The sequence below is a fragment of the Chiloscyllium plagiosum genome, unplaced genomic scaffold (assembly GCF_037043375.1).
Source record: "Chiloscyllium plagiosum isolate Xiang-an unplaced genomic scaffold, Cpla_swu_hap1 HiC_scaffold_20, whole genome shotgun sequence".
Taxonomy (NCBI): domain Eukaryota; kingdom Metazoa; phylum Chordata; class Chondrichthyes; order Orectolobiformes; family Hemiscylliidae; genus Chiloscyllium; species Chiloscyllium plagiosum.
In genome coordinates, this window is record NW_028270158.1 from 34,338,220 (window position 1) to 34,350,747 (window position 12,528).

At 38.8% G+C, this 12,528-nt stretch overlaps 1 protein-coding gene across 1 annotated transcript in view; it reads left to right on the forward strand.

Moving 5' to 3' along the window:
* flii (FLII actin remodeling protein) overlaps positions 1–12,528 on the forward strand; it is a 77,082-nt gene that overhangs the window by 4,124 nt on the left and 60,430 nt on the right. Inside the window, exons 2-5 of the mRNA XM_043711627.2 lie at positions 5,290–5,400; positions 6,430–6,501; positions 6,990–7,070; positions 7,998–8,083. Of these exons, the coding sequence (XP_043567562.1) occupies positions 5,290–5,400; positions 6,430–6,501; positions 6,990–7,070; positions 7,998–8,083 (350 nt within the window). The remainder of the gene's footprint in view (positions 1–5,289; positions 5,401–6,429; positions 6,502–6,989; positions 7,071–7,997; positions 8,084–12,528) is intronic.

The following is a 12,528-nucleotide window of genomic DNA, read 5'->3' on the forward strand; positions in this document are numbered from 1 at the left end:
CTTCTAAGTTTCTGTCATCTGCAAACTTTGAAATTTTCCCTTGCACACTAAGATCTCGATCATGAATATTTCTGGTAATGTAAAAGTCCTGATACCAATCCCTGGAAACTCCGCTTTAAGCACTCTTCTAGCCTGGAAAATATCCATTGTTCACTGGTCTCTGTTTACTATTAGTCAGCCAGTGTTGTGTCCACATAACTACTCTCCCTTTTATTCCACAGCTATAACTTTTCTCACAAGTCTGTGTGGCAGTGTATCAAATAGCTTTTAAAAGTCCACGTACACAACATGAACAGGGTTTTCTCATCAACCCTGTAGAAAACTCTAGAAAGTTAGTCTTACCCAATTTTCCCTTGTAGAAATCCATGTTGTTTCTCTCAAAATAATCTGTCGTTTTCCATGTTTCTAGAAGCTCCCTGAGGCATTATTTGAACAATGCATAATGTCTGCTATTCTCTACTCTGAGTCTAGGAAAGACCAAAAGATTATGACCAGTACAGATTTCACTGTCATGTTCTTCAATATCCTTGGATGCATCTCATCTGTTCTTAGTGCCTTGTCAACTTTAAGTATCGGTAGCTTATCCAATATTTCCTCCATTTCAATTTTAAATTTTTTAGTTAGAGCTGCCTCCTCTTTCACTGCAGGTATAACATCTACCTCCTTGGTAAAGACAGATGCAAAGCCTTGCCTGACATTGCTAGACGCTACAGGGCAAATTAATATGGCCAAACCCCTTAAGCTGCACATCGTTCGACTGTGGAAGGAAACTGGAACACCTGGACGAAATCCATGCAGAGGAGGCAGCTCTATAACTTTCTTGCCTCTGTGTAAATTTTTGGTTCTTATTCTTTTACTTTTGTAACCCTTCTGCTATTGATGTACCTATAGAAGACTTTGGGACTCTGCTTCATGTTGGGTCACCAATCTTTTCTTATAATCCTTGTTTGCTTCTCAAACATGTTTTGTTTTCTCTCCTTCTCCTATATCTTCCTGTTGGCTATCAATTTTTTTTCACCTGTCACAAGTACCCTATTTCTTTTAATTTCTATCTCTTTTTTTTATCCAGGGAGATCTGGATTTGTCTGTCCTCTCTTTAAAAGATTATACTTTGACTGTACTCAAACTATCTTCTCTTTGAAGGTAACCCATTTCTCAGCTGCAGTTTTTCCCAAAACCTTTTTTTATTCCCGTCTGCCTGGCCTAGCTCCATTCTTGCCCCGTTGAAGTTGGCGCTCCCTAATTAGTTGATTCTTCCTGAATGTTTATTGTTCTTTTACTTCATCATCAAAAACTGATATGCAATACTCCATATTAAGCTCTCCATTGCCCAGTGTAATTATAGTTCTCTACTCATATATTCCAGCCTTGTTACAAAAACTAACGTGTCCGTTCTCTTCCTAATTGTTTCCTGAACCTCTGTTAATTTTTGTTCATAAGTATACTTCACTTCCTCGGAATCAAAACATTTTTACCTTGTTAAATTTCATAATTTCAATGTGAGTCTGAGTTGAGTGTGGATTCAAGTAATCTTTATTGCGATTTACAGCTTCAATTACAGCATAGCAAAAAGGCAGACAAAAAGCTTCAGAATGTCTTATAAAGTTTAAACTTAGAGTGCACATGCCCCCATCCACCCACCCATTTGATGACTGTTAGCAACACCAAATTATCCCTCTGTAATTGGCTGTCTTGTACAGCACCTTGTACAATTTAAGCTTGCTGCAGCAAATCAACAAAGAGATGGACATCTTTCAACTGTAAGAGGAAACTGGAGCACTTGTACAAAATCCACGCAGAGGAAGCAGCTCTGCAACTTTCTTGCCTCTGTGTAAATCCCATTTTTGGTCCTTACTCTTTTACTTTTGCCACCTTCCTGCTATTGATGTACCTATAATCTTGAAATCTCTAATCTTGAAAAAGATGGACAGGCTTGTGGTCCACCGCTGGTCCTTCATGATGTTTTCTAGACTGTTATCTCTATTTTCGAGGCTTTTTACAATGGAAACTGTATTCAAGTAACATTTGGCAGCTGCACCATGTTAACTGCAAAATTAGAGACTTGCCTATTATTTCAGAAACCTTTTAAATTCTTCATTTTAGGAAATACAAAAGAATATTGATTTTTGATCAGTTCCAACAAAGTTATGTGGTTATACCTAATGTTAGAATTTTTTACCTAATAAGTTGTGGCTTAATGTGTTCATTCAATCCAAATTTCAATGTCTGCTTGTCTTTATTCATTCTTTCCTGTAATGAAAAGGGGGTTACTTTTACTGTCTGAAACTGGTTTGAATCTTTTCCTTTCATGCTTTTAATGCTATAATTAATTCAGAATCTATATGTATAATTATTGATTAAACAACTAATTAATGTGAGATGTTCTTATCTATGTCATGCATCAGCTACAACCTTGAGGAAATGTTATTTTCAGCCCTGTTTTGAATGGGCCATTGGCAGTCATTGGCCATTTTGTGCTGCTCAATTGTGGACATCCCTAACATATTCTTTCACAATTCAAAAAATATTCTTTCTCTACTTTTATTATTGTCAAAGTGAATGCCCTCCTATGTCACGAAACATGAAGAAAACCAATAACTATGGATGCTGAAAATCAGAAACAAAATTAGAAATTGCTGGAAAAACTCAACAGGTCTGGCAGCATCTGTTGAGCGAAAGCAGAGTTAATATTTCAGCTACAGTGACCCTTCCTCAACGCTGTTCAGGCCCCTCGAACCTGCTCTGCTATTCAAAACGATCAGGGCTGATCCAGCTTTCCTCATGTCCACTTTGCTGCCCTTTCCACACAACCCTTGATTTTCATAATGATCAAGAATCTGCCTATCTTAACCCCGTAACTGTCTGAGCGAAGGATATCCAAAGATTCATAAGAAATTTCTTATCTCGGTCTTAAATTGGCACCCTTTTATTCAAAGGCTGTGCTCTGTGATCCGAGCCTCTCCTTGATGGGAAACATCCTCTCAGCATTTACCCTGTCAAGCCCCTTAAGAATCCTCTACATTTCAATGAGATCACTTCTCATTCTTCTAAATTCCAGAGGATAGAATCCCAAACTGTTTAGCTTATGCTCGTAAGACCATCCATCCATGCCAGGGATCATCCTAGTAAACCTTCTTTGTCCTACCTTCAATGAAATGATTTATTTCCTTAATTAAGGGGACCAAAACTGCTCTCCAATTGTGATCTCACCAGCACCTTGTGTAGCTGTAGTAAGACTTTCTTACACTAATACTCCAACCTGGTTGAAATAAGGACTAACATTCCATTCTCTTTCCTGATTACTTGCTGCACTTGTACGCTAATTTTCTGTGTTTCATGCAATCATAAGTCCCTTCCTAATGAGATTATTTAAGCTTTATCATAGATGATAAATACTGTGTACTTTTTATTTCCACTGAATTATTAACTATAGTTTAAACCTTGCCATTTTTTACACTTAGTAATGATGAGGGAAATTCTTGTAAACCAATGTGAAACAATTCTGTGTGTTGTCCTTCCAGCATTTATATCTCAGTCAACCTTATTTACATGATTATCTGTTCACTTATTACATTGCTGGTTTTGGTTCCAAGAATGTGCAAAATGATTGTTTGTGTTTCCTACATACGATGGTGACTTGAACATGATGTTGATTTGTCATACTTTTATTTAGAATGGAAGTAGCCATGAACTCATTGAGCAGTAGCTTATGGGCGCACTAGGTTTTATGGAGTGTGGAAGACATTTTGACAGATACTTTGCAATGGCATAGTAGCTTTAATTAAATCTGTACTGATAATTTAATTCCTTTGCATTATTAGGTTTTTCACCCCAAGTTTAAGATTGACCTTTTTTTCCTCTTATGATCTTTTGATGTGGAAAATCATGCTCGTATTACAAAATTAAAATGATAAAGATTAACATTTCACACTAAATAACAAAACCATGATCCTCAACAGCTGAACAGTCCTAATGTTGTGTTTTTGCCCCTAAATGTACTCTATTCCATGTTCGTGAGATTTTTGAAGTGATAACAGAAATTTCTATAAGTAGTCAAATTCAGCTGTGTTTGTGGAGAGAGAACACCAGAGTTAATGTTTTAAGTTAAAATAATCTTTTATCAGGATAATATTCTGTTTTTTTATGGATTTTAATTTTGTGATTCAATCTTCCGACAAGTGCTGTACTCTCTTTATACCTTTCATTTTTTTTGAGTAAGTGAGTGCTTCGAAAGCTAGTGCCTCCAAATAAACTGTTGGACTATAACCTGGTGTTGTGTGATTTTTTAACTTTGTCCACCCGAGTCCAACAGCAGCTCCTCCAAATCATTTCCAAACTATTTGACTTGTAGCTGTCCCTTTGGTGAGGTGGAAGCAAAGTTTTCGGAATAAAGGGTCACCTTTTCAAGTAATCACAAATTAGGTTTGGCAATTACTACTCTTCACATAAAAATATGTGCAAACCTAGAGACTTCCTTCAAACTCCAGAACCTGTCCATGGCTGGATAGATTAATCTATTGAGGCATTTGAAAAGTAAAGCATGTTGCTGTACAAAATTAATGTTTCTTTAACAAAACAAAATGCAGCAATTTTTAATAATGCAGTGTATCATTTTGGTAAGTCACAAATCCCACCCAGCGAGAAGTGAGATTTAACCCCATACTTTTGGCACTTATTTGAACCAGATGAATTATCCAAACAACTACTCCTTCAGGTAACTGAATTGCTGTGGAAGCATACACTTTTGCATGCAAGTTGCAATCTGCCACTTTGGATTGTGACACTCAAGCATGTAACTTATTTCCATCACCTGGCTGACCAGGGATCTGTCCTGTTTTTACTGTTTGTCATTAGTGTATTTTGGCAGTGTTGGAAACATCTACCAGTTCATAGATTTATATTGCAGATGACCAGCTTTACTATCTTCTTTGGCCATCAAGTTCTCAAGTAGGACTTAAACCAGGAGTTTTTGGCTCAGAAGCAGGGATATTACCTCTGCAATAAAACGTCCTTGTTAGAACTAAAATAGCAAAATAATATTCTCAAGTGAATATGTATATAAATATTTCAGTTAAAAATGTAACAGATCCCTCAGGATTTAAGATCTTTGACAAATAAGAAACCAATTGAAGTCTTGCCATTTGCATTAATTGTATGATATGTTTTGAAACAATAATTATTTAAAGTAATACCTGAAACCTGCCTGAAAACTGTTGCTGCTTGACAAAGACCTTAAGAGGTCTGTATATTTCAGCTGCATTTGGAGCATGTTTTCTTTTCATTTCAAAGGGTGGATATTTTCCTGAACATGTTAAATGCATGACCAGTTTGAGATGGCTGAAGTTGAACAGGACAGGACTCTGCTACTTACCAGAGGAACTAGCTTCTCTTCATAAACTGGTAGGTTATCTAGCTGGATTACTGATTTGATTTTTGATTTGAATACAGTGTGCATCAGTATTGTTTATAAATGTTTTTTCTTTTGATTACTGTCCCTAGCAATGTCATCTTTGAGGGCCATTACCAATACTGCCTTTTCCTGTATAAAAGCAATTTGATTCTCCACAATCAGTTCTCCATCCTGTCAAGGTACAGGAGGTGGTTACAAAGTGAACAAGACAGAAAATTAAGCAATGTATTAAGAAACAACATTTGCATTGGATCCTTTCAAGTACTGTATGGAAGTTAGTTAGGACATCCTTGACATCTGCTGTTGGAAATGCAAAAGGGACAACAGGGGACTACAGCTTGGTCAACATTTTGTGGCTGCTTGAGATTATTGATGAAAAGATGTTGATTGTAATTAAGTCCTAATCTATAATGTTGTGTTTATCAATCCTTGTTAAACTAGCCAGCTCAGAAGAAAAGATTTTGAAATACTGCAGTTGACCTGGTAAACCAGAGGGGAAATTTAATCAGGGTTTCTGCTTATTATTGAAAACCAGAAATACTGGAGATCACAGCAGACTGACTCTTTAGATGTTTTCTGCTTATTACTGTTTTGTCAGCATTCTACTTTAAACTATTTATTTTTGGACAAGATCAAACTCAGTGTGATATTCCTCAGTGCGAACCTTCTGACTGTCAAGATTTATATTTGAAGAAAGAAAGGAATTTGTATTCGTGGAATTCTTATTGCGCAAAGTTGTTTTCATCAAGGATGTTAACAACTTCTGAGGAAATTGTTGCTATTGTTAAATCTTTGACACATACTGGGCAGCAAATTAGGTTCTAATTATTACGGTGAAATATTTATTGATATTTGGACTTGGACTTTGAGATCCTGTTTTAAGGTGAGTTAAGTGAGTGACACTGTTTTTAAAACAGTCCCATTATTTATGTCATTATAACTGTATGCATTATAACTTCTATAAAAGTATGTAAAATGATTTGTTGTGCTCTAAGTTGAATACTTTGCCTTGGTTGCAGGAACATTTGTCAGTAAGTCACAACAGCCTGACGACTCTTCATGGGGAGCTCTCTAGCCTGCCATGCCTACGGGTGAGTAATTTAAAAAAGCAGAGAATTGAAGAAATGACTGTGGGAACTCTAGCAGTACAATTGTTATAATTAATGAGCAGCAAAGTCATTAAAAGAAGTCAAAATTTTGAAAGCATTGTCTTAATGGTGTGCAACTCCTTTTCATTTCCTGCTCCTGACCTATTTGTAAACCTCTTCACTGATTCTTTAATGTGCTTATATCAGAATTTTACTTCCAGTGTACAACTGGGTGTTGCTAGATTTTTATGCTTCATCTTGTCATAATACTGAAGTTTTATCGTCATAAACATATGTTTGTTATTTAGAGGGGTACACATGTCATAGAGTTCATGAAAGAAACTGTGGAATTCAACGGGCTTTCAAAGTATACTCTGAATTTATGACATATTCAACACTACAGACTTAATTGGCATAATTGTACAAAAGAATGTTTTCCCACATTATCTGGGAGTTGAAATTGTATGTCATGTGCTCTGTGATCTCTATAGGCCATTGTTGCTCGAGCTAATAACCTGAAGAATTCTGGTGTTCCTGATGACATTTTCCAGTTGGATGATCTCTCTGTACTGGTATGTTGACTGAAGGGGTTTGTTACAGTCCAGTTATTGTGTTCACTGTTAGATGAAGCTTATTCAGGCTAAATCTAAACCATCTGGCTTCTACACTAATGTTGATTTCACAAAAAACGCCCAGAGTAGCATCCAGACATGTATTTGAAGTCTGATCTCAGTTTTTAAAAGTTTTTATATTTGATGCATAAACAGTACAGCAACAATATTTGTACAATGCTGAGGCTGCAATTCTTTCTTGCATCTATTAGATATTCAGTGAATGTGATTAAGTGAGCCATGTTTTTAAACGTGTCAGAAACATCAAGTTCTACCCAATTTTATCCTGTCAGATTCCTGATGAATATGATTTTGTGGGAGGTGGAGTCTTCCAAGATTAAACTTGTAGCTCTACTTCGTGAACTGAGATGGAGTGACAGAAGTCTTTTTTAAAATGAGTTATTGTTAACTTTAAGTTATTTAATTTTTTTGTGTTCCTATCTCCATGAACACTTGACCTGTGCTCAGGATGTACCTAAGATGTGAGGTTAGAGATTGAAGGCTATGGTAGGATTCAAATTTACTGTGCCATTTCCATGACACCAAATTTTGATCCAAGGGTGAAGATAGAGAGATAGTTGATGTTATGACTATTTAACAACTACAGAATATTTAAATATCCAATGCAGTATTTGCTAATTGGAAACTTGGAGTAACAAGATGGGTGTTGTTCTCATTCCCATCCCTCCATTCTTTTCCCTTAACCATCTATAATTGTTTGAGACGTATGATCTGTGAAATATATCTGGAAGAAATAACATGCTCACTGCAGAAACACGTGATAATTGCATCTAAAGACATTATCTTTTGAGAGAGGATTTTTTTCCAAACAACATTAAGCTGCTGTTTTAAGAATGTTTTGTTGGTTGACATAGATTTGTGTTTCAGGACCTCAGCTACAATCAGCTAACTGAGATTCCAAGAGAACTGGAGAATGCTAAAAACATGCTGGTGCTCAATTTGAGCCATAACAGGTAAGCAAGGCTCCCATGATAAATATAGTTATCGTGAGGTTAAAAATAAATCTTCCTCAAATATGAGAGTAGGCCACCCAGGCTTTTGAGCTTGCTCGGCCAGTCAGTAAGATCATGGCTGATTTGATTGCAATATGAATTCAGATTTCATCCTGCTCCTGATAACCTTTAAACCCATTGCTGAAAAAGAATCTATCTACTTCTGCTTCAAAAATATGCATAGACTCTGCTTCCAATATCTTTACATGAAGAGAGTTGCAAAGACTCGTGAATCCTTGGAGAAAAGAAATTGTGCTTAATGTCTTCTAAATTGACAATTTCTGATTTTTAAACAGTGACCCCAAGTTCTAGGTTTTTCCACAAGAAGAACCATTCTTTGTACATCTAGCCTGTAAAGACCCTCAGGATTTTAAGTTGCAAACAAGTCACCTGTTATTTTTCGAAACTCCAGATGAAAGCATAACCTATTCACCCTTTACTCATAGGACAACCCACCCATTCCAGGTATTAGTCGAATAAACCCTCTCTGAATTTCCTTCGGTGTATTTACACACAGTGGGTTTCCTCTGGGTGCTCCAGTTTCCTCCCACAGTGCAAAGATGTGCAGGTCAGGTGAATTGGCCATGCTAAATTGCCCATAGTGCTAGGTGCATTAGTCAGAGGGAAATGGGTCTGGGTGGGTTGCTCTTCAGAGGATCGGTGTGGACTGGTTGGGCCAAAGGGCCTGTTTCCACACTATAGGGAATCTAATCTAAAAAATCTAAATCTTTTTAAGTAAAGTGATCAATACTGAGCACAGTACTCTAGATGCAGACTTGCCAGAGCCCTTTATTACCGAAGTAGAGAGGGGTGATTCTTTTGTATTCAATTCCCTTCACCATAAATGGTACATTTTTGCCTACCTAATTACTTGCTATACCTTTATACTTTTTGCAATTCATGCAAGAGGGCACCGAGATAACTCTGTAATCTCTCAATTATGCTTTTTCATTTTTCCTGCCAAAATCGACAACTTCACATTTCCCACATGATCTCCGTTTACCATATCTTTGCCCGCTTGCTTAATCTGTCAATATCTTTTCATAACTTCCTTGTATCCTTTTCAAAGCTTATTTTTCAACCTATCTGTGTTGTCAGCATATTTGATGACCATATTTTCTGTTCCTTCATATAAGTTAGTTATATAAATTGTAAACAGTTAAGGTCTCAGCAGTGATCTTGTGGTACACCTCACCAACAGGCAAAAGAACTATTTATTAGGAGAAAGTGAGGACTGCAGATGCTGGAGATCAGAGCTTAAAAATGTGTTGCTGGAAAAGCGCAGCAGATCAGGCAGCATCAAAGGAACAGGAGAATCGACGTTTCGGGCATAAGCCCTTCTTCAGGAATGAGGAGAGTGTGCCAAGCAGACTAAGATAAAAGGTAGGGAGAAGGGACTTGGGGGAGGGGTGTTGGGAATACGATAGGTGAAAGGAGGTTAAGGTGAGGGTGATAGGCCGGAGAGGTCCGGAAGAAGATTGCAGGTCAAGAAGGCGGTGCTGAGTCTGAGGGTTGGGACTGAGAAAAGGTGGGGGGGGGGGGGAAGGGAAATGAGAAAGCTGGAGAAATCTGCATTCATCCCTTGTGGTTGGAGGGTTCCTAGGTGGAAGATGAGGCGTTCTTCCTCCAGGCCTCGTGTTGCCATGGTCTGGCGATGGAGGAGGCCAAGGATCTGCATGTCCTTGGCGGAGTGGGAGGGGGAGTTAAAGTGTTCAGCCACGGGGCGGTTGGGTTGGGTGGTGTGGGTGTCCCAGAGGTGTTCTCTGAAACGTTCCACAAGTAGGCGGCCTTTAACTCCCCCTCCCACTCTGCCAAGAACATGCAGGTCCTTGGCCTCCTCCATCGCCAGACCATGGCAACACGAGGCCTGGAGGAAGAGCACCTCATCTTCCACCTAGGAACCCTCCAACCACAAGGGATGAATGCAGATTTCTCCAGCTTTCTCATTCCCCCCGCCACCTTTTCTCAGTCCCAGCCCTCGGACTCAGCACCGCCTTCTTGACCTGCAGTCTTCTTCCCGACCTCTCCGGCCTATCACCCTCCCCTTAACATCCTTCCACCTATCGTATTCCCGACGCTCCTCCCCCAAGTCCCTCATCCTACCTTTTATCTTAGCCTGCTTGGCACACCCTCCTCATTCCTGAAGAAGGGCTTATGCCTGAAACGTCGATTCTCCTGTTCCTTTGATGCTGCCTGACCTGCTGCACTTTTCCAGCAACATATTTTTAAGAAAAGAACTATTTATACCTACTCTCTGCTTCCTGTTATCCAGCCAAACCTCTATCCATTTCAGTATGTTACTTTTACATCATGATCATTTTGTTTTTTACAATAAGCTTTTGATGTAGCAACTTAGCAAATGTCTTTCAGAACTCTTAAGTACAATATGTCCACTTGTTCACTTCTTCAAAGAACACCAATAGACTGGTCAGACATGACTTCCTTCTCACAAGACCATGTTGGCTCTACCTGATTACTTTGAATTTATCCAAGTGCCCTGCTACAACTTCTTTAAAAATACTTTCTAATATTTTAAACTGTGATTAATGTTAAACCAACTAGAATGTAGTTCCTGCTTTCTGTCTCCCTCCCCTTCTTGAATAAAAGAGGTACATTCACCACTTGCCAATCTAAAAGGACCATTCCTAATTCAAGGGAGTTTTGGATATTTAAAGACAATGCATTAACTATTTCACTAGGCAATTTTTAAGAACTGGGGTGAAGTCCATCATAGAGTCATAGAGATGTACAAGATGGAAACAGATCCTTCGGTCCAACTGGTCCATGCTGACCAGATAGCCTAACCTAATCTAGTCACATCTGCCAGCATTTGGCCCATATCCCCCTAAACCCTTATTCATATACCCATCCAGATGCCTTTCAAATGTTGTAATCGTACCAGCCTCCAGCACCTCCTCTGGCAGCTCATTCCATACATGCACCACCCTTTGCGTGGAAAAAAAATGCCCCTTAGGTCTCTTTTATATCTTTCCCCTCTCATCCTAAACCTATGCCCTCTAGTTCTCGACCCCCCCTACCTCAGCGAAAATATCTTGTCTATTTACCCAATCCATGCCCCTCATGATTTTATAAATCTCTATAAGGTCATCCTTTAGCTTCTGACGCTACAGGGAAAACAGCCACAGCCTATTCAGCCTCTCCCTGTCGCTCAAATCGCCCAACCCTGGCAACATGCTTGCAAATCTTTTCTGAACCCTTTCAAGTTTCACAACATCCTTCCTATAGGAGGGAGACCAGAATAGCGCACAATATTCCAAAAGCGGCCTAACCAATGTCCTGTATAGCCACAACGTGACCTCCCAACTCAATGCTCTATCCAATAAAGGAAAGCATACCAAACGCCTTTTACACTATCCTATCTACCTGTGACTCCACTTTCGAGGACCTATGAACCTGCATTCCAAGCTATCTTTGTTCAGCAACCCTCCCCAGGACCTTACCATTAAGTGTATAAATCTTCTCTGATTTGCCTTTCCAAAATGCAGCCCCTCACATTTATCCATCAGGACCACGGCAGCCTACAGTTTCAACAATTTGCTCAGGAAAATAAGCATAGAAGCGACACCAAGTTCTTTTCACCCTTCCATTTGCTGATTTATTGCTGCTTCTGGGATGTTGTTTTATCTTGTGTTGTGAAGACTGATGCAAAAATATCTATTCAATTCATCCATTTCCTTATTTGAATGATTAATTCGCAAGGCTGAGTTTTTTTTTGGACCAATGCTCATTTTAACTTTTTAAAAAAAAATTTCAGAAATTCTGTACCACTCGTCTTGTTTCTGGCTAGCTTTTTCTCTCTATTCAGTTTCTGGGTATTCTTTGCTTTCCATATTCTGTCCAGTATCTAACCTGCCACTTGACGTGTACATTCTATATGCCTTTTAAATTAGCATTATCTTTTTGCATTTCTAGTTGACCATGGATGGTGAATCCATCTCTTGGAAAATAAAATTCGAAAGAATTGCGGATGCTGTACATAGAACGTAGAACATTACAGCGCAGTACAGGCCCTTTGGCCCTCGATGTTGCGCCAACCTGTCATACCAATCTGAAGCCCATCTAACCTACACTATTCCATATGCGTTCATATGCTTGTCCAATGACAACTTAAATGTACTTAAAGTTGGCGAATCTACTACCGTTGCGGGCAAAGCATTCCAGACCCTTACTACTCCGAGTAAAGAAACTACCTCTGACATCTGTCCTATATCTATCACTCCTCAATTTAAAGCTATGCCCCCTTGTGCTCGCCGTCACCATACTTGGAAAAAGGCTCTCCCTGTCCACCCTATCTAACCCTCTGATTATCTTATATGTCTCTATTAAGTCACCTCTCAACCTTCTTCACTCTAACGAAAACAGCCTCAAGTCCCTCAGCCTTTCCT